We start from the raw sequence: 27,612 nt of genomic DNA, 5'->3' as shown, positions 1-27,612 counted from the left end.
GTTTCTGACTTGCTGTATAATTTTGTCGAGTCACTCAGGCCCTCATCCTGCAAACATTCTCACAGAGGCTGAGCTTCACACACATAAACTGTCCAGTTGAATACGGGACAATTCATGTGCATAAAACCAGGGTCTGGGCCTTAATCTGTCTCTGTGATCAGGATAATTATACTACTCTGCTCCATAGGGGTATTGTGATAATTATTTTTTTTAAAGAATTATGGATCAATTATTCAATACATATGCATCCAGAAAGTATCTATTCACAAGAGAATGAAAACAAATGACAAAATCATAGCCCAAATATTCAATGTGGATATTACCAAAAGAGGTTTTTTTAACTCTCATTCTCCTGACCTAACAACAAAAAGGGGGAAAGAGAGGGTGTTTTAAATAGATATTTTTCAGTTCCCCGTCTCCATAACTGTGACAAAACTTCCTTTGACTCACCCTTTGTCTGTTTAAATAGTACACTCTTCAGGGCAAGAACTACCTCTTGCTGTGTGTGTGCAGCACCTAGCACAATGGGACCCTGATCTCAGTTGGGGCCTCTAGGGGCTACTATAATACCAATAAATTATACTCCAATAGATCTTTACAATACTTTTTGGCAGTGGAATAATATCTTCTAGCGCAAAACATTTTCAGAGAGAGTTTGAACAAAAAAAACAACCAAACAAAAGACAAAACTGGAACCTCTAAAGAGGGAGATTTCCCTTCACTCTCTAATGGAACGACAGGCAATGATTGCTTGCTTATAGAGACCAGCAGCTTTTAGGGTTGCAGGGAATGGCCTGGGTGCCTAGTGTAACCAGAGCAGGACAGAGCTAGGTCAAAGAGAGAAGATAGTATTATGTGCTAGCCTGCTTTCAGGGGTACTGCCCCGGGTGCTGGAACTAGGGGTGCTGCCACACCCCCTGGCTTGAAGTGGTTTCCATCATATCCAGGGTTTACAGTTTGGTTCAATGGCTCTCAGAACCCCCACTATACAAATTGTTCCTGCACCCCTGTACTGCCCATCCTTTTACTGCCAGACCATGCAGGGCAACGACAAGGAACAGCTACCCCAGGGTCCCCAGACAGGCCCAGTCTACTTTCCTCCCAGCACCTGCAGGCAGAGACCTGAGTGCGGCTCAGGACTGGCCTCCAGCAGGGGGAGCTGGGGGGAGGAACCTCACCGTGCAGTTCCCTCCTCCTGCGACTCTGCCAGGAAACCAGCCGCTTCCTCTGCCCCCTCCCTCTTGCTCTAGCACATTGACAGGGGAAAGGAAAGGAGGGGGCCGCCTTTGCACTCCTCCCCCTCTTTCCCACCCATTCCAGCCTCTCCCACCTGCGGGCCTCTTCCTTCACTGCCTCCTGCCCCTGCGCCATCCCCACCTGCCGCCGTCCTCGCCCCTTACCCAGGCTGCGGCATCCCAGCCCGCTCCCCCGGCCGCTGCAGGCTGCCGAGCGCCTTGGGCGGCGCACTTGCTCTCATTGGCTTCTCGCCCTGCCCTTCAGAGGGTGGAGCCGCACCCGCGCGGCGGAGAGAGGGGCCGGCTGGGTTGCTCTGGGCAGAGCTGCACGGGGTGGGGAGAGGCACGGGAAGGCCGGAGCGGAGGACGCCGGAGTCGGAGCAGCAGCAGCGGCGGCTGGGGTGGGATGTGAACGCTGCGCTTCTCATGCTTTTTCCCCACGTAGTTTATGCCGTAGCGTTTCTGTTCCGGGTTCCGTCCCCAGGGACTCCCTCCGGCGCCGCCCAGGGACCTCGCTCGCTCCCTCCATCCCCAAGCCGGGTAGGGGAGCCGCGCAGCCGGCCGGCAGCTCGCTCCCTCCCCTCCCAGCACCATGGCGGACCAGCCGGCGGATAAGAAGTTCTTCGAGAATCTCTCGGGCGCAGGGAAAGCCATCGGGGTGCTGACCAGCGGCGGGGATGCGCAAGGTGATGCAGCTGTGGGGCAGCGGGGGAGGGAGGGGACTATGGCATGGCTGTTGGATGTATTGGGCAGCATGGATATGTGGGGAGGGGAGTGCATGTCATACGGGTACATTTTGGGGGGAAGGTAGGGGCAATACGGATGAGGGGTGCAGCGGGCCGGGGTAGTTTGGAGACGGGCAGGATGCTCATGTGGGCATGGGCGGGAGGTGCATGGACACTGGGGGGCAGTGGGTATCTAGTGGCTGGGCAGGCAGCATGCACACTAGGGCAGGAGCAGGAACACGTTGGGTCGGGGCACGGCGGGCATTGAGGTAGGGGGCAGATGGGGGCACTGGACGTGGGCTAAAGGGGGCTGGTTTGCTGGCAGGGAGAGCCGGCGGAGAGTGCCTGTTTCCCTGCAGTTCCACTGGTCTTGGACTGATTTGAGATCAACGTAAAAAAAAATTCTTCCTTTTGCCTCACCTCCGTGTCTGGGCTGCAAACGTGCCTAGATAGGCAGGTCGGCAACAAGCAGCCTCCATTCATCCTCCCTCCCTTCCTCATCACATTTTCAAACGTGTGACTTATTCTGAGCCTGCCTTCTGGAGGGCAGGGAACCGAAAGCTCCAGTAACTTTATCCCCAGACGTCTTCCCCTTTCAGGGGATGGCAGGGAGCGGGGAGGATGGAGAAATACCCAAAATGTGAGGGGTGGGGTGGGGAAAGTGGTGGTAGGAGACTTGCTGCGCTGCACATGGGAGCAGGGGAGCTGCCTGCCGCTGGGGCAGTGCCAGCCCTCACCCTATCCGCCTTTCACTTCGTTCTTTGGCACGACTCACGAGGAGTAGTTTCGCATTCGTGACAACGGTTTAGGTAGCTCACACCGGCGCAAGATTCATAAATTGCAGACCTCCTTAGCCTCCTTCGATCGCTAAACCTACACGGAATCCTTCCAAAGCAAGAGTAGCAGGGGGTTAATGTTGGGGCTTAGAGACCAAGGACCTACAGAAATTGAATCAAAGGGCGACCAGAGAACAGGAAAATTGATTGAAATTTACTAATCTGGTCACGAGAGATCCCTTCTCAGGCCCCCTCCCCCTTGTCCCCGAATTAAGTGGCGTCTGTTATGAACAATTCTATCTTGGGTTGCTCAAGGCGCAGATTCTAGATGGGTAAGCGGGACAGTATTAAACAACAAAGGCTCTCGATGCCCTTAGCCAGGAGAATTATCTTGTTAATGTGCAACGCTGCCATCATTCCCCGGAGCCGCCTCCTCGGCGGTGACATTAGTTTTCCCGCAGCTCCGGGAGTGCGTTGGGAAGAAGTTTAATCCAGTAGCTGCCAGTTTCGCTGCAGCTCGGGAGTATATCAGCAGCGTGGGGCGCGAGGCAGGGGACAATCTGTGTTGTCCTGTGCATTGGGGCTGGGGACCGGGCCTCCCCGCCAGTCTTTCACGTGCGTGGGTGTGAAGAGAGAAGTATGGCTCCTGTAAATGCGCTTGTGGGTGGAGGGACTTGTGAGAAGAGAGACCCCTCTGGGTGCGTAAGGGTTGGAGGAGCGGGGACTAGTTTCCCCCCACTTCTCTCAATGAATGTGTAAGGAGAAAGCCTCACTCCCCTTCCCCTTGCTAGGTGTGTGTTTGGGGTGCGGGGTGTGTCCTGTCTCCCCCTCCAGTCTCTGCCCCCCTCCTTTCCCTAGTGCGCACGAGAATGCTAGTTTGCATGGACCAGTCTCTCCTCGCTCAGTCCCCGCCTCCAGTGTGTACGTGATCCGCTGCCAGGCGTTGCAGATTCTTCTGTGCGTCATGTCTCTGCTGAAAAGCATCCATCCTCCCTCCCCCTGGAGTAACGGGGTGTCCTGGAGCTTTACCTGGGGTTAGGTAACCTCCTCCCCAATATGGGGGCAGAAGGGATCTGCCACCGCAGAGAACGAGGCAAGCAAACTGCTTCCCTTGACAATCAGCGGCTGGCTTGGCTCCTCTTGCAATCGCCTGCCCCATGACGGTGTTACCAGTTGTGCTGAAATCATTCCAGCAGAGCCCGGGATCCGGGCACCTGAGCCCTTATATCGCCATTTTCCTTTGAAGCAGTGACAGTGCATTGCCCGGAGCAGCATAGCAGCAAGTCCAGGTTGAGCCCTGCCACTCGCTTCCGGGTGGCTGCGGATTACATAACGCTGGAGCAGCGGCTCTAACTCCTTTTGTTTAAAAAAAGTATTACATCGCTGTCGCCCCCGAGCGCTATAGTGCAACATTTAAACATTGTCCCAAAGTAAATCGATCGGCCTTAGATTTGATTATCTGCAAAGTGTAGCAACAAAAAAAAAAAAAAAAAGGGGGGGGGGACGTTTGGGGAGCGCTGCCCAAGCGCCGTGACTGTTTTGCAAAGACTATGAGCAGAGTACGCTGGATGTCGTCCAGGATGTTTTGTAGGCAACATCGTTTCATTTCTTTCACGGGAAGAGAGACTGAACCCAACCTTAGGGCTCGAGTGTCTCTGTCTGAGTGGCATCAAGGAGTCATTTACATAACTGGGTTGGGATTTGGGAACAATAAGAAGACTGAAGTGTGACCTCCATTCTGCATCACATCCTGGCAGGGGAACAGAATACGGAGGACTCTGAGTCATGACCTTTCAAGGTCATTTGTGCTGCATGGGGCTAGAGTAATTTAGAGAGAATATCGAGGCCTGTAGGTGAGAGAGTTTATATAGAAACAAGCAGATTAGCAGTTTTGGAAGAACTGTGCTGTACAAAGTAATCCTGTTTTAAATTGGGAGGGTTTTCTATTCTTTAACTGATTTTCCATCCCACATTTGCTTTAACTTCTTGAATATTTACAACAGAAATCTGTTTCTACTTGTTAGTGCTGCACTATATGATGGCTTCTAAGCTTTTCCCCACTGTTAACCTGTATTTTCACTGAAAGCAGCAGGCACATGCCTACACTGTTCCAGGCAGATGCTTGACATATAAAATCTCAGTCCAAGAGTTTACTACTTGGGGTGGTTTTTTTACTTTTTAATCATTTAAAAGTGGCCTTTTTTAAAATGCAAAATTACATGTCTCTTCTACTTAAAGTGGATATTACTGTTCAAAATGTGGCATCTTAAAATTTACAATTGTTAATCTCCTTAAGGTTTTTTTAATGTGTATATAGTATTATGGATCCAAGAGGTTTAAATCTATATTAATACACATTCACAGCACATACTATAGCAGCTCCCTTGAAACAATCAGGAGTTAATCACTGTATTTACAGTGTACACGTACTTTCCACCATTTTGTGTGGTGGATTTAAGCAGTGTATTGGGGATTTAGTGAAAGTGTTACAAATAATTTGTGCTTGTAAAGTGTAGTCTATACTTGCTGTGTCAGCACTACAATTTTGGCCACCCAGCTGTTAAATGGAGAAACAAATCCAGTATCTGGTATTCTGTCTCTTGATGTATATTGTGACTGAACATTGACAGCTGATTCTCAAGGATCTATCAGCATGATGTGCCAGAGTCTGGACTGCATCCAAGTGTGGTTGGTGCAGTTTTGGAGGAAGGGACATGAGAAGGGGGTCTTTAAGCAGCTGTTATGCCCTCAGATCCTGGGGTTTGCCCTGTCATGGGTTGGTCCTTAGCACAATGTAGAACAGCCTCAGGGCTACTGTATGTCAGCTGTCAATGACCTCCAAGGCCATTCTGGCAGTCACAGATGACTGAGGGATGAAGAGTGTCCCCTAGGCAAATTGCCGATGTTGGAACCTTGATGGGGGTGGAGAGGAGCAGCAATTACAGTAGCCCAGGATCCCTTATATAGAGGGAATTCTGTACCGTCTAGGGCTGACAGATTGGTGGGCCAATATAAAGTGGCCAGGGAATGGCTGAGAATCTGGATGGGTGTTCTTAACCACAAAACAGAATGTTCAGGTAACTTCAAGGCTTGAATGCTGTGGAAGATAATCTGAGCGAGGGGCCTGAGATTGTGAATTGCATGTGCAGGTGCATTGGGCTGTTGGTCCTGCTGTGTTGGGTCTGGACGTGTTAATGCTGACACTGGTGGGTGAATTTATACACCAGCCATTGGCTCCTGAGGTGTGGATATTCTTTCAATAGAATGTCATTTATTCTCTGTCACACACAGGAAGTGAGTTGTTCTATGCATTGTAGAACATAAATTTATGGAATCCTCATAATGAGCAAAAATCTAAATGACAGTCGTATAAACTTATTTACTTGCCTCAGCTCTTCCTCACCCCATCCCTTCATTTGCTTGTTACTCCTACTCTTTGGTTTTGAGCTCTTCAAGTTAAGAGCTATGTCATGTTTTTTTATTTGCATGGCAAAACACTTTTGGGCACTAATGAAATAGTCATAGCCTTCTGGGTTACACAACCCAGAGCGCAGATCTTGGCTCTGTAGTAGGCAGACCTGTGCAGCAGTTTCATCACCTACTGGTTTAGAGTCTTATATTGTCCCAGTCCATTACATGTCCCCCCCACAAAGAAAAAAAAACCCTTTCTGTCCCCAAAATTGTAGAATTTATATGTATTCTGCATAATGGTTGCTATGTGTGTTATGTATATACATTATTTGAAGACAGCTCCATGGATTTGTTTTAAATTTTATAAATTAAATTTGAAGAATAATTTATTTGCTAAAAAGTTGACGTCATGTTTCAACATACATTTTACAGATGGGAAATGAACATTCTATAGTTAATGGCAATTTGTATAGACTTGTTCAGTATTCACCGTATCTAGTGTTTTGAAGACGTTACTTCTAAAATTAAAAAAGTGACTTGTGTCACAAATTAATTCCTAAGTGATTGGTACTAATTTTTTTGGGGGGGGAGGGGAGGGGAAGGGGCAGAGAAGGCATTTTGAATGGAAACAAGCCTAAAATGCCCAGGATGCTATTCTGTGTGTATGTAGAAGTATATATATGTTTAGAGAACTGCATATGTTTAGAGAACTAATTATGTATATATATATATAATTAGTTCTCTAAACATATGCAGTATAGAAGACATGCTAGCATATGCATTTATACAATAGAAGTATCTTGTTGGAGAGGGTTCAGGGAAAAGCCATGAGAATGATTAAAGGATTAAAAAAACTGCTTTATAGTGAAAGACTCGAGCTCAGTCTATTTAGTTTAAGAAAGAGACAGTTATGGGGTGACTTTATTTCAATCTATAAGTACCTGAATAGGGAACAAATATTTAAGAATTGGCTCTTCAGTCTAGCAGAGAAAAGTATAACAACCTTCAGTGGCTGGAAGTTGAAGCTGGACAAATTCAGATTGGAAATAATGTGTATATTTTTAACAGTGAGAGTAATTAACCACTGGAACAACTTATCAAGGGTCATTGAGGATTCTTCATCACTGATGATTTTTTAAATCAGGATTGGATGTTTTTCTAAAAGATCTGCTCTAGGAATTATTTTGAGGAAGTTCTATGGCCTGTGTCATGTAGAAGGTCGGACTTGAAGATTGCAAAGGTCCTTGGAAATCTATGGATGCATAAATAATTTGGTAATAATTCTGTGTTATAGCAGTGCTTTTGTGTTTAGGAAATTATCTTTCTAAATATTTCCCTTCTGCAGTTAGGCAGGTATTCAGAAATGTTATAAAGTTATATTACTATACTATGTGATTATTAATGTAATTTGTTGTATAATTGAAAATAAAGTGTAAAGCAAAAATAAACACAAATAAAGCTAGTGTCATGGTGGTTATTCTTTACACTGTTTTTTTGGCTTTCTCATAAGTTTTTCTCTTTGTTTTCTGATTATCATCTCTCCTGACCAACCTTTTTTTCCCTTATTTCTTCATTTTGATGTATTCTTTTCATTTTTCATTTGCATTTTCAATTGCAGCCTGTTCCTTGTCCGTTATTTAGGTTTTTCTGTCTGCTTAGCTTAATGTCTATTCCTCCTCCTCAGTGTGTGTATTAATTTCTCCCTTTCTTATGGTATGTCTACACAAGAGAGCTTACAGCGGCACAGCTGTGCCACTGTAAGATCTCTCATGTAGCTGCTCTACTGTTGGCATAATTAAACCACCCCCAATGAGCGGCAGTAACTATATAGGCAGAAGAAGCTCTCCCACTGACATAGCACTGTACACACTACCACTTATGCTGGTGGAGGAACATTCACACCCCTGAGCGACATACGTTTTGCTGACATAAGTGGTAGTATAGACATGTCCTCAGCTGTAGTGTATTACGTTGTATTAAAAACTAAGGACTGGATTCAGGTAAGCATTATGATTCAGGGCAGCACTTAAGCCACTTAAGACCCACTGAAGTCAATGGCCCTTATTTAAATTTAAGCAAGTGCTGAAGTTCTTTCTTGGGTCGGGGACACAGTACAGATTTTTTTGCATATTTTAAGTTTCTCTTTCTTTTAAATTGTTCAGTGATAAAGGGTCTGCCAGAGTTAAGTATGAGATGATGTTTTAACCTACTTCATGCTGCTGTGCTGTAATAGCTCATGTGGTATGTGGGCACAATGGAACAGTGTGTAGACACAAAGGATGAATATCTCTTAATTCTGTATTTTCAGCTTTTGGCAAGTTAAGAACTTCTGTAATATTCTAGAGTGGTAGCCATGTTAGTCTATATCAGCAAAAACAATGAGGAGTACTTGTGGCACCTTAGAGACTAACACATTTATTTGGGCATAAGCTTTCGTGGGCTAAAACTCACTTCATCAGATGCATGGAGTGGAAAATACAGTAGGAAGATATATATAACAGTACATGAAAAGATGGGAGTTGCCTTACCAAGTGCTAACGAGACAATTCAGTTAAAGTGGGCTATTATCAACAGGATGAAAAATCACTTTTGTAGTGGTAATCAGGGTGGCTTATTTCAAACAGTTGACAAGAAGGCATGAGTAACAGTAGGGGGAAATTAGCATGGGGAAATTAGTTTTTATAGTGACCATCTCTGATGTGCCACAAGTACTCCTTGTTGTTTTTGTAATATTCTGTGTAACCTTGGTGTGAGAATTGTTCTTGTTTTGCAAACATAATTGAACAGACAACATCCAGATATAGGATACTAGCTTCTCCTTGATGCATTTGTTTCAGCCATCATCCAATGCCCTCCAGCCAGGTTATTCAATCTTCAGTTGGGCCAAAAAGTGCCAAATAAATCTTAGCACCTATCAAAGGTCTGATGAAAAAGAAAATGGTAATTCAGAAGGATTTTAGATTATGTTGCCATATTTTAAATGGCTATTTTTGCCACAGTTTAGTCTCTAAACCACTGTTCAAATCCTCTGTGTATCAATGCTGTACTGAGTAATGAGGACCTAGTCTCATGACTACTGAGTACATCCATTTTCCAGTAGTAATAGAATTACATTTCATAGCCACTCTAATGGAAATGCTGGTTGTAAGATGCCAAAGATAATGAAATAAAACATTGTTTACCAGTGTTTTATTAGTCAAATTGTGCTTTAGAAGAGACCTCAGGCTCTTCTCTGTAGATACCTTTATATATTTGAATGCACTCTGGTCAAAATATTCAGATGTAAGTACCCAATTGTAGGTATTTAAAGCCAAATTTAGGTTTGTTGTGACATTACTAGATTATTCAGTACTGAACTGCAACAGATTGGTTCTGAGTACTCAGCACTTCTGAAAATTGGCTAGGTGCATGCCTTTAAGCACCCAAGTCTGAAAATATTGCTGTCTGTGCATAGAGGCAAACAGGTTCCAAGGCCTGAAGGGACCATTGTGATCATCTAGTCGGTCCTGCATAACATGGGCCGCAGAACTTGTCCAAAATAATTCCTAGAGCAGATCTGTTAGAAAAAACATTCAGTCTTGATTTAAAAATTGTGAGCGATGGAGTGCAAAATAGTCACACAGTGTCAAGCTGTGGTAACACGTGTATATTAAATAGCCAAGTTATAAACTTTCCATGAGGGTATACAGAATGTCCTGAGGCTAGGGTTCTCTTCTTTTCCAGACTGACAACCCATGTTGCAATAGACACAAGTTTTGGGATCCGTCCACCTCCTATTTAGGCTACATATACAGTATGAGCTAAAGATGTGACTCACGTGACCTGTCATCGAGCTATTGGGAGTATAAATAGCAGCGTAACTGCTGTAGCATGAGTATCAGTAGCAGAGGCATGGTTTAGCTGTGCCACATACAACTTGCCTGAAGCTTATGGGTATGTACTTGGCATGGCTCAACCATGCCTCCACTGCTGCTACCCATGCTACTATGGCTACACTCTATTCAATGTGAGCTAGCGTGAGTATGTGTACAAGAATAGGAGAATCACAGCCCTACCTCGTAGTGTAGGTGTAGTTTTAGACAGAAGGGAGTGAGTAATTGTAGCCTCTTGAAACCTGGTTACAACCGCCATGTTGGGAATCTCTAGCCTAAGTGTTACTCACATATCAGCCTTTTGAGCCACTTCCTCCAACATGGCTTTCATACTTTGAGACTTACGTACAGTAATTGTATCAATAGGAAAACACACATGAGTTTGGGGTCATCTTCCTAAAATGTTGTGTAGAAGTAATTTAAGTGATTAGATGGATGCACATCTATTCAGGAAAACTGTATGTATAGAGTACTATGTGGGACAATTGCACTGTAAATTTTCTGAGGCACTGAACTGGAACTATTACTTTACAAATAATGATCAATCTAAGTGCTTGGTAAAAGTTCTGAAATTCTCACTGGTGACTGGAAAACCAGGTTGTGTGAATGCCTTATTGTTTATATTAACCAAAGCTGATATTCCTGGACTAGAAACCTTCCCATCTTTATCAAATAGACATGGAAAATGTAAATGTGTGGAAACAACCCTGGATTTTCATGTACATTTTTAGCTTTGCATAGGCATCCTGTTTCAAAAGTAAAATTTTCAATAAACTGAAAGCACCAGTAGGTTCTTAAAATGGAAACAGAAAAGAGAAGTTGGTTTAAAATTAATAAGTATGGAACCAGCAGAATAATGCTGCTTAAACTGAGCAGGAAATTAATAATTTAACATTAGGAAAAGTTTAGTACTAAAGCAAATGATATTTTCTGAGCCTTTTAGTCATGTAACTTTTTTAGTGAATTTGTTACCTGTCTTCTGAAATGGTACTTCTATTGTAACTTTGATTTTTTTGGTGGAGTTGAGTTCCTCAACATTAGAGAAACCGCTCAAAATGAATACATGTAAAATCATATAAACAGACAAGAAAAAATATGTTTGAACTGAAAAAAAAAAAGTAAGTGTCTTACATAGCAAATAGGGCTAAAACACACATGTAAGAAACCATACAGTAACTAAAATGTACTGCATCAGTAGAGACCCTTTACTTATTAAAAAGATGAGCAAAATATTGTGTTCAAAAACATTTTCCTTTCCCTCACACTTTTAATGAAGAAACAGTTATAAAGGTTAATAGTCCAAGGGAAAAAAAATCCTATGTAATATGAGGATACCTGATTCAATGGGATTTAAGAGCCTCTTAGCAAATCATTGGGTATGAGACGGCTATAGCTGCCAAATCTAAAGGGTCAGAGAAATCAGTATTTTATGCTTAATTTATTTTTTATTGATTTATAAGTTGCCGTTCACCAAAGCTATTAGGTGCTTACTTGCATCGAGCAGCCAGCAATGGGTACTAATAATGAATCACTGCAGCCATCTCCTGAAATGTTAACATATACACTGGCACCAAGTCAGAAAGTTGGAAAAAAAAAATTCAGACAAAGGTTAAACAAGTTTCTAATAACATATCCTAACACTGAACACACTTGGATTCTGTTCGATCACCAACAATGAGGGAATCATAGAATCATAGAATATCAGGGTTGGAAGGGACTTCAGGAGGTCATCTAGTCCAACCCCCTGCTCAAAGCAGGACCAATTCCCAACTAAATCATCCCAGCCAGGGCTTTGTCAAGCCTGACCTTAAAAACCTCTAAGGAAGGAGATTCCACCACCTCCCTAGATAACCCATTCCAGTGCTTCACCACCCTCCTAGTGAAAAAGTTTTTCCTAATATCCAACCTAAACCTCCCCCACTTCAACTTGAGACCATTACTCCTTGTTCTGTCATCTGGTACCACTGAGAACAGTCTAGATCCATCCTCTTTGGAACCCCCTTTCAGGTAGTCAAAAGCAGCTATCAAATCCCCCCCTCATTCTTCTCTTCTGCAGACTAAACAATCCCAGTTCCCTCAGCCTCTCCTCATAAGTCATGTGGTCCAGCCCCCTAATCATTTTTGTTGCCCTCCGCTGGAAAGAAGATGAGAAGTCACCTTACCATTATTATTTGTATTCCCATAATGACTAGAGGCCCTAGTCATGGATCATGCCACTATTGAGCTAGGTGTTGTACAAAGACAGAACAAAAAGATGGTCCCTCCTCCAAAGAGTTGACAATCGAAGTCACTGGCAGGTTCAGCCCTAGATAGCTGATAAGAAAGTGCTTCCCTCCCTGGCCTTAAATGATGTAATGCAGTTAATGTGTCCTTGACATTTCAGGGTTTTAAAGATTATCACCAGCACCTTGAATTGATCCCAGGAGTGGGACAGAGAAACAGTACAAAGACCTGAACATGAGTGTTGTGTTCACAGGTCTGCTCTGGTTGAGCAGAAGACAGTTATATTTTGCTCTAGCTGAAGCTTCAAGGTGGTCTTAGAGGTTAGGCCTAAGTATGGGTTATTACCATAGTGTGGTCTGGAGGTGCAAAGGTGTTACTGGCAGGGAAGAATTCTGCATTAGAAGGGAGTGATCAGACTCCTCACAAGCCACAGATGATTAAAATAAATATGTGTTGCAGCTGTAACCTGAAAAACCAGGATCAGTGACGGATCCATTAGGATCTTAATTTAGAAAACATTGACAAAATGCAGACATGCATCATCAGCAGATGATGCAGCTAATGCCTTTGCCCAGTCCATTAAATGCTTCTTCATGCCCACAAGAATCTCTTCTGTTTTAGCTGGTGCAAGTCACATCCATTCTGAATCTCAGCCTGTCCATTTTCCTTCCAGTCAATCGCACATTTGGGCTAATGAGACTAGTCAGTGGAAGACAGACACAGAACTTTGTGTTGGTCAGTATTTATTATATCCGCAAAACATCTTGCAGTCACCTCATACATGTTGAACAGGAAAGGTGATAAGGTGGAATCCTGAGGGATGCAGCAGGTGAGAGCTTTCCGGAAGGAAGAAAGTGGGGAAGGAGAAAACTCAATGAATGGCCATTCTGAACATGTCCGTAAGACCCTATAGACAAATCAATGGTACCAAAAGCAGCCGATAGTTCTAAAAAAAAGCATGGCCTTTACCCTGCTCATCACTATAGGGATGCAATTAACCATCAGTATCTATAGAGACTTGGTTTAGAGAAACAGTATTCTGCATAAAAATATTAGTATGCTAAGCAACACTTGCATCTCTTCTTACTCTTGGGTTGGCAGAGACCACAAATGCCATAGAGAACATGGACAGATTTTGGAGGTGAAGAGTGCCCTGTGCCACACTCTACAGCGATTACTGCACCCTCCCTGGCCTTAGTCGATACTTGAAAGGCCAGATCTTCAGCCAGTGGAAATTGATGTAGCTGCATTGCCTTAAAAAAACCTGACTCAAAGTGTGTGTGGTTTCTGGAAGGAGAATTGCCTCTTTGAATGGATATTTGCTACTACTTTGCTCTCCCTAGCTGACAGACTTGTTTTCCTCACTGGGTATGTCTACACTTGGAGCTGGGGGTGCGATTCCCAGCCCATGTAGTCATACTTGCACTGGCTTCCATCAAACTGGCATGCTAAAAATAGTAGTATAGCTTCTCTCACCGACATAGTGCCGTTCGCGGGGGGTGGTTTAATATCAACAGGGGAGCACTCTCCCATAAACATAGAGTGGCTACACTAGAGATCTGCATTGGTACAGGTCTCTGGTGTAGACATAGCCTTAATGTTCAGTTCTTGCACAATGAAAGACTTCCGTTTAATAACAATGACTTTATTTGTCTTGTGTTCCTAAGTAATAGGCACTTGAGGTAACCTCAGGGTCACTGAGACCTTCACACTAATCAATTTCAGCATTTACAAAGAGGTTAGTTCAGTGGGACTTTAAATACTTCCCTGGAAGTGATAGTATCTAGGCTCCCTGAGGACAGGCCATATGCATGACTTTGTTTGTGGGTATGGAGATTCAGTTCAACTCTCTTGTGTGGTTTAATCACCTTATGTGTTTCAAATCAGGGATTATTTTGCACCTATGTCATCAGCAGAGCTGATCTATTTCTTCGCTATTTCCAGTAACTAATGAATCCTTTTGATCTGGGGGACTGTAGATACTATACTATATTTTATGCTGTGGCCTATCTAGAAGTCCAACGAGAGTGCTGAACAGCTGTTAGAGAAGTTTCTTAGCTTCCTTGCCCCTCTCTTGTAGCTCTGTATTTGTTTCTTGTGCCTGGAGTCTGTTGGTAATTCTCCATGTCTTTTATCATTAGTAATATTCCCCATGGTAGATGGAGAGAGCCATTACAATAGACACCACATAATTTTTGACTCTTTGGATTGACACCCGTTGCGTTTGCTATAAAATGGTTCTGTGGAACATATTTGCTGCTTAATACATTGAAGTATTAATACTGATACAAACAAGTATGACATCATTCAGCCAAGTGTTTTTCCATTTGTCAAGCTTCTATGAAAAGAATACTAAGGGCTCCATTGTGAGCTGCAGGACATGCCCGCACAGGGTAATAAGATACCATAAGGCACTCCCTTACCTATGCTATCCACATCACAGATGTGTACTCAAGGGGAGAGCAGCTGGCACTGGCTTGCTACCCCCCCCCCCCCCTCCGCCCGTCTCTCTCACGTGGCTCTGCTCTTCCACAGCACACCATCTGTGCAACTGAGCTGGTTTGGAAGAAAGTAAGCTGGACCAGGAAAAAATGCTGGCACAGCTTACTTTCCCCTCTTGCAAGGTGCCAAATCACCAGCCTTCTGTCAATTAGCAGTCATCACTTTCTAATTACTGTTTATTCTGATAATATTTTGACAATTTCATCAAGTTCCCCTGTTTAATGTCCATATAATGATGGTGCTAAAACAAATAACTCTGCCCCCTTCAACTTCTAGAGCTGGCTGCATTGTCAGTATGTACATTTCTGTTATAGTAAAAGCTTTTTTTTTTCTGTTTAGAAACAAATTATAGCTTCCAATTAATTCCTTCGTTGTTGTTGTTGTTGTTGGATTTTGTTTTTGACAAAGGTATTTCAAGTTAATATTAGAAAATTGAGATGACCTTGCATAATTTTGTAATAAATGAATTCATTTTCTCTTCCCAGGTATGAATGCTGCAGTACGTGCGGTAGTGCGTATGGGAATCTACGTAGAAGCTAAAGTGTATTTTATCTATGAGGTTAGTTTTCCTGTTGTATTCATTCTGTATTTGATTTTTGAATGCGTTTGGACCTTGTTCTTGTGGAAATTTCACATGGACTTTAATGGTGTAAGACTCAAAATATTACACATGATGTTCCTTTTGATCACACCAAAAGCCTTTTTTACCCATGAAAGGTAATTTACCTGGTAATGACCAAGAGATGATATTCTAATTAAAACAGAAGTTTGATTTCTGGTTCCAGACCTTTTCTCCATACAACAGCAAGGGGTTGGGAATATTGAGAAGACTTAGTTGTGGTAGTTGATGGGATCAGGCCTTGCATTACGCAGCAATGACCTGTCTATCTATACGTGAATACCTTCTGTATGGTATTCATCTAGCCCTCCCCTCCCCTCCCTTACTATAGTATGAGCACCTTATAACTTTTGAGGTATTTATTCTGACAACACCCCTGTGAGGCAGGAAAGTAGTATTATTCCCAGTTTACAGATGGGGAACTGAGGCACAGAAAGATTACATGACAAGAGTAGTCTGCTGCTGGTTCTATAGCCACTGGACAATTTTTCCCATTCTACAAACTAAGGGGAGTAGTTGACAGGCTGGCTACAAGATGAAGTCCTCTCCACTTCTTTCCAAACATCAGAACTATTGTGTCTGTGATTGATGTATATGTATGTGAAGTTATATTCAAAGTGCATGGGATATGGAAATTTGAAAGACATATACATGTACATCAAAAGGAGAAAACTATGTAAATGTTACAGGGAAAATGTCCATATTGTACTTCAATTTAATAAAGAGATATATTTTATCTTTAAAGTATGTGAATATTGGAATACAGTAAACATTTTAAACAAACAAGTGGCCCATTTGTATTGTATGTTGGAATTATATCAGTTCTCCTTTAGAAGCCTTTAGTTTTTAAAAGTAAAGCAATCATGGGATAACATGGAAGGTCCTTTCATGGATCAGTAACTGGTTAAAAGACAGAAAACAAAGGGTAGGAAAAAATAGTCAGTTTTCAGAATGGAGGGAGATAAACAGTTGTGTGGCCCAGAGATCTATACTGGGATCAGTGTTGTTTAACTTATTCATAAATGATCTGGAAAACAGGGTAAACAGTGAGGTAGCAAAATTTGCAGATGTACAAAATTATTTAAGATAGTTAAGTCCAAAGCAGACTACAAAGAGTTACAGACTCACAGAACTGGGTGACTGGGCAACAAAATAGCAGATGAAATTCAGTGTTGATAAATGCAAAGTAATGCACATTGGAAAACATAATCCTAACTATATATACAAAATGATGGGGTTTAAATTAGCTGTTACCACTCAAGAAAGAGATCTAGGAGTCATTGTGGATAGTTCTCTGAAAACATCCACTGAATGTGCTGCAAGAGCTGAAAAAGCAAACAGAATGTTAGAAACGGTTAGGAAAGAGATAGATCAGTGGTTTTCAACCTTTTTTTCATTTGTGGACCCCTAAAAATTTTCAATTGGAGGTGTGGACTCCTTTGGAAATCTAGTGTCTGTATATATAGTTGAATTCTGTTCAGTCAGTTTTCAGTCTAAGTCTTCCACAGACCTCTTAGACATAGTCCATGAATCCCCTAGGGAGGTCCATGAATCACAGGTTGAGAACCACTGGGATAGATAAAAAGACAGACAATATTATAATACTTCTATATAAATCCATGGTTTGCCCATCCCTTGAATACTGCGTGCAGTTCTGGTCACTTCATCTCAAAAACAGTTATATTAGAATTGGAAAAGGTACAGAGAAGGACAACAAAATGAATAAGGGTATGGAACAGCTTCCATATGATGAGAGATTAAAAAAGACTGGGACTTTTCAGCTGGGAAAAGAGATGACTAAGAGGGGATATGATAGAGGTCTATAAAATGGTGACTGGTATGGAGAAAGTAAATAAGCATCTGTTATTTACTCTTTCACATAATACAAGAATCAGGGGTCACCCAATGAAATGAATAGATAGCAGATTTAAAACAAACAAAAGAAAGTACTTACTCACAACACACAACCCGTGGAACTCATTGGTAAGGGATGTTGTGAAGGCCCAAACTATAACAGAGTTCAAAAACAAACTAGATAAGTTCATGGAGATTAGGTCCATCGATGGCTGTTAGCCAAGATGGTCAGGTATGCAATCCTATGCACTGGCTGTTCCAAGCCTCTGAGTACCAGAAGCTGGGAGTGGATGACAGGTAATGGATCACTCGATTGCCTGTTATGGTCATTCTCTCCAGAGCACCTGGCACTGGCCACTGTCAGAAGACAGGATACTGGGCTAGATGGATCATTGGTCTGACCTAGAATGGCTGTTCTTACGTTTTAGAAGTTTATAAGCCAAAATAAACATTTTATCTAGGCTAAAATGTGGGATGCAATTTTGCTAATTAAAGGTGATTTTAATATGTCATATAAACCAAATTTAATTATAGAAGTGCTAGAAAATACAGCGTTTGCTAGTTTGTATTTACCTAACACACCATTTATATTTTTAAACTTGATTATTTATTCATTTTTGTCCATATCTGTTTATACTCAGAGTGCAGCCACTAGAGCTATAAAACACATTTGTAAAGGAGGCTTTTTGTTTGTTTTTCCTTTTATTTTTTAACTTAAGTTATTCCTAATGCTGGACACGTTAAGCTGTAAAAGTTACTTGGCATAACAAGGCATTCACTGAAGTTTGTATAGTAACATAAGCAACATATACATTTATATGTGTTTCAGAATAATGTGTACATATGGTTAATCCAATAGTCTGTGGCAGTTTTAAAATGGACATGAGTTTGGGCTCGAAAGAAAAATAGTAACAGCTATTTGAAAAACAACCATCAAGCAAATTTTGTTATATTGGACACTTTACAATTTTGTTTTAAAATGCAGAAATTAATTCAACTATCATATGAAATATGATGAAGGTTATTCTGAGGCTAAATATGGTAAAAGCTTTCCACAATTTTAGCTTGCAAGAAAGACAGCCAAAGAACTTCTTACCCTGCCTCCTCCTCCCCCCTCCACCCAAATCTAACCCCTTGTCAGAAGGGATACAAATTAGCTGTGAGTTGAAAGGAAATTCTAGGAATTGGCAAGCTAATGAGCACACCAAATATTCAGAAGCTGGTTGTTGTGGCAGCACAGCACAAAAGATTTCTGGAGCACAGTGCTCTGCTTATTTGCATACCAATTCTCTTTTTGTAGTAGGAAAATATTAATTCTACCCTTCATCCCCTGCCCCTCCCATGGTTCGAAATTAATATGTCTGCAATCTGCATGGTTTGCTACCCCTATTGTATGACTTAATGGACGATTGGCAGTGAAGTACTGGACTGGGTCCTGCCTCATGATGATAGGGGGAGCCGAGAGTGGACAGATGTGGGGTTGAAGCCTTAGGGACAGATCCCTGGGTGCAGCCAAAATACACAGAGTGCAAGTCAAGAAGCAGTATGCAAAGATGGCTTAAAGCTCCTGTGTTATTGTCCTGCCCTGGTGCGTCTCTGTATATGGACTATATGGCTGTTCTCTTTACCCTGTCGTAGAGCAGTGTGAAGGATTCTCTTATTCAAGCCAGGCTACAGTGGTCATAAGGGGTCCAAAATGCATCTGAGGATCAGTGTGATGTATGCAGGGAGTATAACAGTACGGGCCTGGCACATAAGACCCCCCATATCATGTCTGTGCCTCTGGAGGATCATCCTCACACTGGGAAGTAAAAAATTCACCCTCTTCCTGACTTTATATACCCCAAAATTAATAAGATAAGTGTTCAGTTCAAGCCTTCTCAGTCTTGGCTGCTCCTGGGGTTCCTACCTCAGGACTGCTCACATTCATTCACTTTCCAGCCTGTCCAAGGCTAATCTGTTCTTAAATTTACCAGAAATGTAGAAATACTTCTTTATATGACATTCCGGGGTGCAATCCAGACCAGTGAGGGGTTATGTCACCCTTGCCCTGCAGCTTGGGGTGCCTCACAGTGCTTTGCTGCTGTAGCTCCCAACCTGGACTTCTCACAAACAGTATGCAGGTTACACTCTTTGTGTGTCTGTGTATAGCCACAGCCCTGGTCCAGCAACCCTGGCCCCAGCAGCTTGCCAGCAAACACCAGCTACTCTCGGTCTTCCAGCAGCCTTGGGTTCCGCTTGCAGGTGATCCCAACACATGCCCAGTCCCAAATTTCCCCCCCAAAACATGTATTCTGCACTGTCCAGCCCTCTTCTGGACAGTCCAGGTATATTAGGTCCATTGTCCATCTAAAGGGATCAATAAACAACAGTTTGCTACCCTAAATGGAGTTACCCACTCAATTCAGTTTAAACCCAACACTGGATTAGTTTTGATTAATGAATAAAACAAGCTTATTTAACTTCAAGGAGATATGTTTTAAGCGAGTACAAGTATAAGGCATTAAAGTTAGAAATGGTTACAAGAGAAATAAAGATTAAATGCTTCCTAAACTTAACAAACAAGACTTGGTTCCAGGTGAAGTTCTTACCATATGCTTCCAGCAACAGGGCTGACCAAACTTCAGGTCAGGATCTCACCCCAAAGTCAAATGGGTGGGTTTCTTTTGCCTTCTTCCATGAAAGAATGAGAGATGGATAGGAAAAGATAACTTGGAGGGGTTTTGCCCTTCACTTTTATAGTTCAGTCACCCTTTGAAATTCATTTTCCTGAGGGCAACCCCTAATTAAAATTCATTCAAACAGTAAAGGAGAGTGGTGAAAGATCTTCCTCTGTTTGCTGAAATGCAGATTTTTCTTGTCTCCTGTCTTCCCCTCTTGCTGTCTGAGGACACTGTTTACAACTTATATGTAAACTGAGGTAACTGCTCATTCCTTTGTTTAAGACCTGCTTGACCTGTCCTGCCTAATCACGTGGGTTTGAACATGTGCTACTAACATTATTTAGGGGGAATTCATAACTTTACATATAATGTTGCTACACACATTTCATTATGGTATTATTGACCAGTGAGTTATTAGTTTTCCAATGATACCTCACCAGGCATATTTTATACAAAATTTATTACAATGGTGTGTAGGGTGTGAATACAGGGATGCATTCTGTCATACTTTTGTGGACCATTTAATACACTCAAATGTGTAACTGCTGATATTCTGCAATTTTTAGCTTTCTTAATGCCTTCCAGGATAAGGCAAATTGGGGATAATCACAGATTAGTTACGACAGTTTGAAGACATGAATCTGTAGAAGTTGTGTAAGGTGAATATTGATGTACAATGTAGTTACTGTAGCAGAGAAGTGATTCCAACAGAGAGTAACATTCTATCTTGTTTACACTTGTGTAGGTCTGGAATACAGGAGCATATGATTCGTTGTGAGTAGGGGACATGCCTGTGAGAGAGAAATAGCTTGTAGTTCAACCCTTTCAACATTACACTGTAGGGGTGGGCAAACTTTTTGGCCTGAGGGCCACATTGGGGTTGCAAAACTGTATTGAGGGATGGGTAGGGAAGGCTGTGCCTCCACAGACAGCCTGGCCCCCACCTCCTATCCGCCCCCTCCCACTTCCCATCCCTGTTAGAATCCCCGACCCATCCAACCCCCCCTTCTCCTTGTCCCCTGACCACCCCCTCCCAGGACCCCTGCCCCTAACCCCCCCCCCCCCCGGGATTCCAACCCCTATCCAACCCCCCCGTTCCCTGTCCCCTGGCTGCCCCGACCCCTATCCACCCCCTCCGCCCTCTGATAGGCCCCCTGGGACCCCACGCCTATCCAACCCCTCCAATCCCCGTCTCCTGATGCCTATCCACACCCCTGCCCCCTGACAGACCCCCCGGGACTCCCATGCTTATCCACCATCCCCGTTCCCTGGCCCCTGACTGTCCTCCCCTCCCCCCCCTGAACCTCCACCCCATCCAACCGCCCACTGCTCCCTGTCCTCTGACTGACTCCTCAGGACCCCCCGCCCCTTATCCAGCCCCCTAGCCCTGGCTCCCTTAACATGCTGCTCAAAGCAGCATGTCTGGCAGCCACGCTGCCTGGCTGGAGCTAGATACGCTGCCGCTCTGCTCGGCAGGAGCGCACCGCTCCACCAACCAGAGTGCTGCCCGGGCATCCGTGTGTCTGCAGGGGAGGGGGAACTGCAGGGGAGGGGCCGGGGGTTAGCCTCCCTTGCCGGGAGCTCAAGGGCCGGACAGGATGGTCCCGCGGGCCGTAGTTTGCCCACCTCTGCTGTAGGCGGTCACCAGGGTGTTGATTTTTATTCTTCTTTGATTGTGTGTTGATTAATCATGCAGTCATTTTTCTTTCATGGGTGCATACAAATGCCTTAGAAGTATGCTGTTTACAGTGTTGTTGTAACCATATTGATCCCAGAGAAAGACAAAGGGGGGAGGTAGGTAATATTTTTTTATTGGACCAACTTCTTTGGGTGGAAGAGACAAGCTTCCAAGCTTCACAAAACTCTTCTTCTGGTCTGGAAAAGGTAACCGGAGTGTCACAACTAAATACAAGGTGGGACAGATTGTTAAACATACAGGGTTAATAAGTGTTGCAAGAAACCACTTAAAATGAAGCTGTCAATTAACACCGCTACAGTCATTCTGACCGAACAAAGAAGGGCTAGTAGATTACAAATTGTTGTAATGAGCCATAAAACCAATGTCTCTGTTGAGACTGTGATCATTAGTGTCTAGCAGAGCTATGAATTTGAGTTATCTGGCTTGTAGTTTGAAGGTGTTGTGCAGGTTTCCTTTGAGGATCAGGATTGGTAGGTCAGCTTGTATTGTGAAAAATGTTTGTCTATGGTTGATAGGGTGTTTTTGTCTTTTATCATTTTTCTGGGTGAGTTCATTGGAGAGCATATTGATTGTCTAGTTTCCCCCATATAGCTGTTGTTGGGACATTTGATGCACTGGATGAGGTACACCACATGTCATGATAGACACGTGTAGGGGTATTGATCATTATAGCAAAGATATGTCAGCAAGTTTTCCATCTGTTTTTCTGGCCGTGTGTGGTACCGCTTTGAATTGGTGTGTTCTGGCCACTGGGGAGCTTGCTTCTGATGATAAGCTTGGAGATGTTGGGGGGTCTTTGGAAGACTAGGAGAGGGGTTTGGGGAAAGATTTCTTCCAGGGTATCAGAGTAGCAGCCGTGTTAGTCTGTATCCTCAAAAAGAAGAACAGGAGTACTTGTGGCACCTTAGAGACTAACAAATTTATTAGAGCATAAGCTTTCAGCCCACTTCTTCGGATGCCCGAAGAAGTGGGCTGTAGTCCACGAAAGCTTATGCTCTAATAAATTTGTTAGTCTCTAAGGTGCCACAAGTACTCCTGTTCTTCTTTTTCCAGGGTATGCTCCACATCAAGTTGCTTGATGATACCCTGTGTGGATTCCAGTTTGAGTAGTATGATTAGTGTTTTTTGTTTTGTTTTGTTTTTGTATTGAATAGGGTGGATAAAAATCAATGATTTAAAAAAAATCAAAAACATCTGATTTTTTAAAATTTAAATCAGATTTTTTTGATAAAATGCTTTTTGAGGAAAAAACCTATCTAAAGATAGTTTTAATTAAGATACATTATAACTCGAAGATATCTCATCATGGAATAGGGATTATAAATTCTAATTCTATAGTATGAGACTATAGTCATGTAATGTTTAAGAAAAGTTTTGTAAATGAGTTCCAATAGTTCATGGATTAGGGACCCAATTTTATGGGATTCCAGGGGGTTCTGTATAGATTATTTAGGTTAATCTTTCTATCTACCCAATGGGACTCAGTGCTCAGTCTAGAAGATAGCATCAGAGATGCTTAGTTTTGCAGTTCTCAAACTGTGGATTTGTGTCTCCAGAGATAACATGCTTATTAACAGCAAAAATGTTTTTAAATGAATAAATAATATATAGAGGTGAGAAATAACAGACCTCAATCCTATTGTCCCTCTGTAAATTTGTGTACATAGCATCAATCCCTTACCTCTCTCTAAAAGTGCAAATTTTCAAAAAGTTCAATGAATAGAAGATTGGTGGGGGAGGAATAGATCCAGACAAGGAGAAGACGTCTGGAGATAAATGTGAGAAGGGAGGGACAGGCAGTAGAAACAAAAGTGAAACTGTTTGAGCAGCATATTCCAGAAGTCTTGAGGTCTTTCTGAGTGTAGCCTTCATTGATTTGAGATCTACTATACCATTCTCACTAGAAGGGAAAACCTGTAATGGCAGTAGGCTGTAAAAGAGAACTAGTTTGGGAATATTTTAATGAAGTTCCTCTACCTGTGGGCAGGGCCGGCTCCAGGCACCAGCCGACCAAGCACGTGCTTGGGGCGGCACCTTGGGGCAGGGCGGCGCTCGATTTTTTATTTTTATTTTTTGGATTTGGAGGCGCGGCGCTCGGAGGGGGGGGCGGGGCTTCGGGCGGCATAGTGCTTGGAGGGGGCGGGGCTTTGGGTGGCATGGTGCACGTAGGGGGCGGGGCTTCGGACGAAGGGGGCAGGGCTTCGGGCGGCGTGGTGCTCGGAGGGGGGCAGGGGCTTCGGGCAGCGTGGTGCTCGGAGGGGGGGTGGGGCTTCGGGCGGCGTGGTGCTCGGAGGGGGGCGTGGAGGCTTCGGGCGGCGTGGTGCTCGGGGGGCGGGGTCTTGGGGGGGCAGGGGCTGGCGCGGTGTGGCGCTTGGGCGGGGGCTTCGGGTGGCGTGGCGCTTGGAGGGGGGCGGGGCTTGCGGGTTGCGTGGTGCGGGGGGGCGGGGATTTCGGCGGCGCTCGCGCGGGAGGGTAGGGCGGGGCGGTGCTCTTCTTTTTTGCCTGGGGCAGCAAAAAAGTTAGAGCTGGCCCTGCCTGTGGGTAAGACAGACATGGGTGTAAAATGCAAACAGTGCGACAAAGAAAAACTTGACTGTTTACATTCAAAAATTCATATGCTTCTTTTGTTAAAATATTATATGTTTGCTGTTGAAGAAAAAAATCTACATAACGTTGTTTTAATTAAATAAAACAATTTAAATCTCTGTCTGGCGATGTTCTCCTCCTAATACAGCATGGCAAAAAAATCCTCCAAATATTAATGATTAACCTGTTGAATTGGAGATAGTTCACCTCCCAATTACTTCATAAATATCTGCTTCAGTTATCTTTGGTAAATGAAATAACCAAACAATCATTCATTTTCTGATATAGCTGTAAAACTAATCTGAAAAGTTTTCAAAATAAATCACTTTAAAAATGTATAGTGTGTACCTTCTAAAAATGAAACCTACATCTATCTCTGAGTTGTGAAGAATATGTATTAAGGTTATAACAACCAAGAAGAATGCACTTTTATGTAGAAATCCATGATTAAATCGAGTCTTCCTGACTAGTGATTTAAATCAAATCCATCCTGGTATTGAAGCAAGTTCTCTCAGGTTATTTGGGTGGCCTGTTCCATGATGTGATCTACCTCTCTGGTGGAGTGAAGCTGCTCTGGGAGGTTAAAAAACAAAACAAAACAAAAACACCACCAAAAACCTGAGAGTTAAAAATATTCCTATTTAGATCCAATTGGTGAAATTAAGGGCCTTGAAATTTTCAGCCTGACTTGTTACTGGACAGTCTCTACGCAAAAGAATAAATGGACACAAATCAGACGTCAAGAATTATAACATTCAAAAACCAGTCGGAGAACACTTCAACCTCCCTGGTCACTCGATTATAGACCTCAAAGTCACAATACTCCAGTAAATAAACTTTAAAAACAGACTCCAACGAGAAACTGCAGAATTGGAATTAATTTGCAAACTGGACACCATTAAATTAGGCTTGAATAAAGACTGGGAGTGGATGGGTCATTACACAAAGTAAAACCTATTTCCCTGTGCTATTTTTCCCCTACTGTTAATCACACCTTCTTGTCAACTGTTGGAAATGGGCCATCCTGATTATCATGGGGGGGAAGGATAGCTCAGTGGTTTGAGCATTGGCCTGCTAAACCCAGGGTTGTGAGTTCAATCCCTGAGGGGGCCACTTAGGGATCTGGGGCAAAATCAGTACTTGGTCCTGCTAGTGAAGGCAGGGGGCTGGACTCAATGACCTTTCAAGGTCCCTTCCAGTTCTAGGAGATGGGATATCTCCATTAATTTCTATCACTACAAAAGTTTTTTTCTACTGCTGATTATAGCCCACCTTAACTGATTACTCTCGTTATAGTTAGTATGGTAACACCCATTTTTTCACGTCCTCTGTGTATATATATCTTCCTACTGCATTTTCCACTGCATGCATCCGACGAAGTGGGTTTTAGCCCACGAAAACTTATGCTCAAATAAATGTGTTAGTCTCTAAGGTGCCACAAGTACTCCTCGTTCTTTTTGTTACAGTTGATGAGCCAAAGGCAGTCCATCCCATTAATGCTTCCTCTGACCCCACATAAAATTGTTTCATCCTTTTTACTCGTTTCTTTTGCAGTGTCAAGAGCTCTGCAGTTGTGGCAAAAAGTAGCCCCACGTTCAGGCAAAATGTAGCTGTAATGGGTACAGCTTTGAACTGAGTAAGAACAAACTGGCTGTGGAATAGGATTGAGCTCCTTTATAGCATCATGTTTATTTATAGGGATGTTTTACCATATGTGTAAACAGATATTAATTTAATGAGCCCTATACAATTCTTGGAAGTTCTTTGTGCTGCTTGATAATAACCCAAAGGAAAATGGACCCCAGAGTATAAGGAAAATTAGCAATTATTATAGAATATGAATAAGAGCACAATTTTGATCCCCCAAAAACAAGGGCATTTGAAAACTCCTAAATTGTTGATTTTAGTCCTGGAAAATATACTCTAAATTTGCAGTAGAGGAATATGAGATTTCAGGGTTCAAGGATCTGAGAATACTCCCCCTAACAATTTTAGGGCCCACTTATATCACCCTTAAGGATTGACTAGACATGAACATTAATCCGGAATAAAATATGATGTGAATTTAAAGCAGATTAATTATTCCTGATTAACTCCCAGTGTAGACACCTGAATTCTGGAATAAACTGCCTTATTCTGAATTAGTGTAATGCACTTCCAGAGTGGATTAGCTAATGTGGAATAAGGTAATTTTATTTCAGAATAAGAGTGTCCACTCTTGGAGTTAATATGGAATAGCCCTTACTCATGTTGAGTAGTATGTTGGTTTGCAAGCAAACCCATTGCTCATGGAGTAATGTATTACAGTACTCAGTACAGGTACCCACTGTTCAATTTATTAACATATAGTCAACTTCCTAGAGCCCCACCCGCTTCCCCTGCTGGGTAGATCCCCCTCCTCACCCTGGTCCTTCAGTGCAGCCCTGTTAGGTCCTTGCGACCCACAGTTTTGAAACCTCTGCTCTAGTTCAAACAGAAATTAGTTCAGGGAGGTTCTATGGCATGGGTTCTCAAACTGGGGGTCGGGACCCCTCAGAGGGTCGCAAGGTTATTACATGGGGAGTCGTGAGCTTTCAGCTCCACCTCAAACCCCGCTTTGCCTCCTGCATTTATAATGGTGTTAAATATATTAAAAAGTGTTTTTAATTTATAAGGGGGTCGCACTCATAGGCTTGCTATGGGAAAGAGGTCACCAGTACAAAAGTTTGAGAACCACTGTTCTATGGCCTGTCTTATAGAGGAGTTCACACTAGATGAGCATAATGGTCTCTTCTAGCCTTATAAAATATGAATTTATGCGTGAAGGAAGATAGCTTGAGCACCAGTGGGGAAAGACCCTTTTGTCCCGTATTGATTGTGACATCAAGAATATTTTGGGTTCTTTGCTTTCACCAAATTCCTGATTAAGGGACCTCTTCTGGTTGGTGGATAACTCGTTGAAACCTTCTTGTCTCCTGTTGGACTGCAATTGAGCATTTCTTGCTATGAGGAGATTTGATGCACTTTGCTCAGATTTGGATGGAAAGCATCACAATTAAAAGTCTAAATTAATTCATGCTGAAGAAAACCTGGTTTTGTGTGTGTGTAGATGCATGTGTGTGTGCGCACGTGTGCACACACGTGCATTTTTCCAGTATTCTGTTTACCTTGGAGGGAAATGTGTTACCAAATACTTCACTTTGTAGAGACCTTGTTTAGATAAATCCTAAGAGCATGTAAAACGTAGAAAAATCACAGAAATTAGCATCTGAAAGACCTTTCCTGAAGCCTGTCTATTCCATTGCCCACTGCATGATTGCACCTAAAATGTATTTATTTCTCCAGTCTACTTTGGGAAGAAGCTTCTACCACTTCCCTTTTGAGACTATGCCATAAACCTTTTGAGACTTCAGAGAATTCACGGTCACTCAGGATGATACTCATAATATTTTACTCAGTATATAATTT

The 27,612-nt window shown here is 42.9% G+C and overlaps 1 protein-coding gene across 5 annotated transcripts in view; it reads left to right on the top strand.

Moving 5' to 3' along the window:
• Window positions 1–1,401: 1,401 nt before the first annotated feature.
• Window positions 1,402–27,612, top strand: part of PFKP (phosphofructokinase, platelet) — an 80,670-nt gene continuing 54,459 nt past the window's right edge. The window contains exons 1-2 of one of the 5 annotated variants that reach the window (XM_054020996.1): window positions 1,402–1,921; window positions 15,230–15,303. In XM_054020996.1, the coding sequence (XP_053876971.1) occupies window positions 1,828–1,921; window positions 15,230–15,303 (168 nt within the window). In that variant the 5' untranslated portion in view covers window positions 1,402–1,827. The remainder of the gene's footprint in view (window positions 1,922–15,229; window positions 15,304–27,612) is intronic. The other 4 variants (XM_054020992.1, XM_054020995.1, XM_054020993.1 and 1 more) reach the window with 4 other exon arrangements.

This window comes from Malaclemys terrapin, chromosome 2 (assembly GCF_027887155.1).
Source record: "Malaclemys terrapin pileata isolate rMalTer1 chromosome 2, rMalTer1.hap1, whole genome shotgun sequence".
Taxonomy (NCBI): domain Eukaryota; kingdom Metazoa; phylum Chordata; order Testudines; family Emydidae; genus Malaclemys; species Malaclemys terrapin.
Note: the sequence above shows the minus strand (reverse complement) of the source record. Positions and strands in the feature narration are given on the sequence as shown.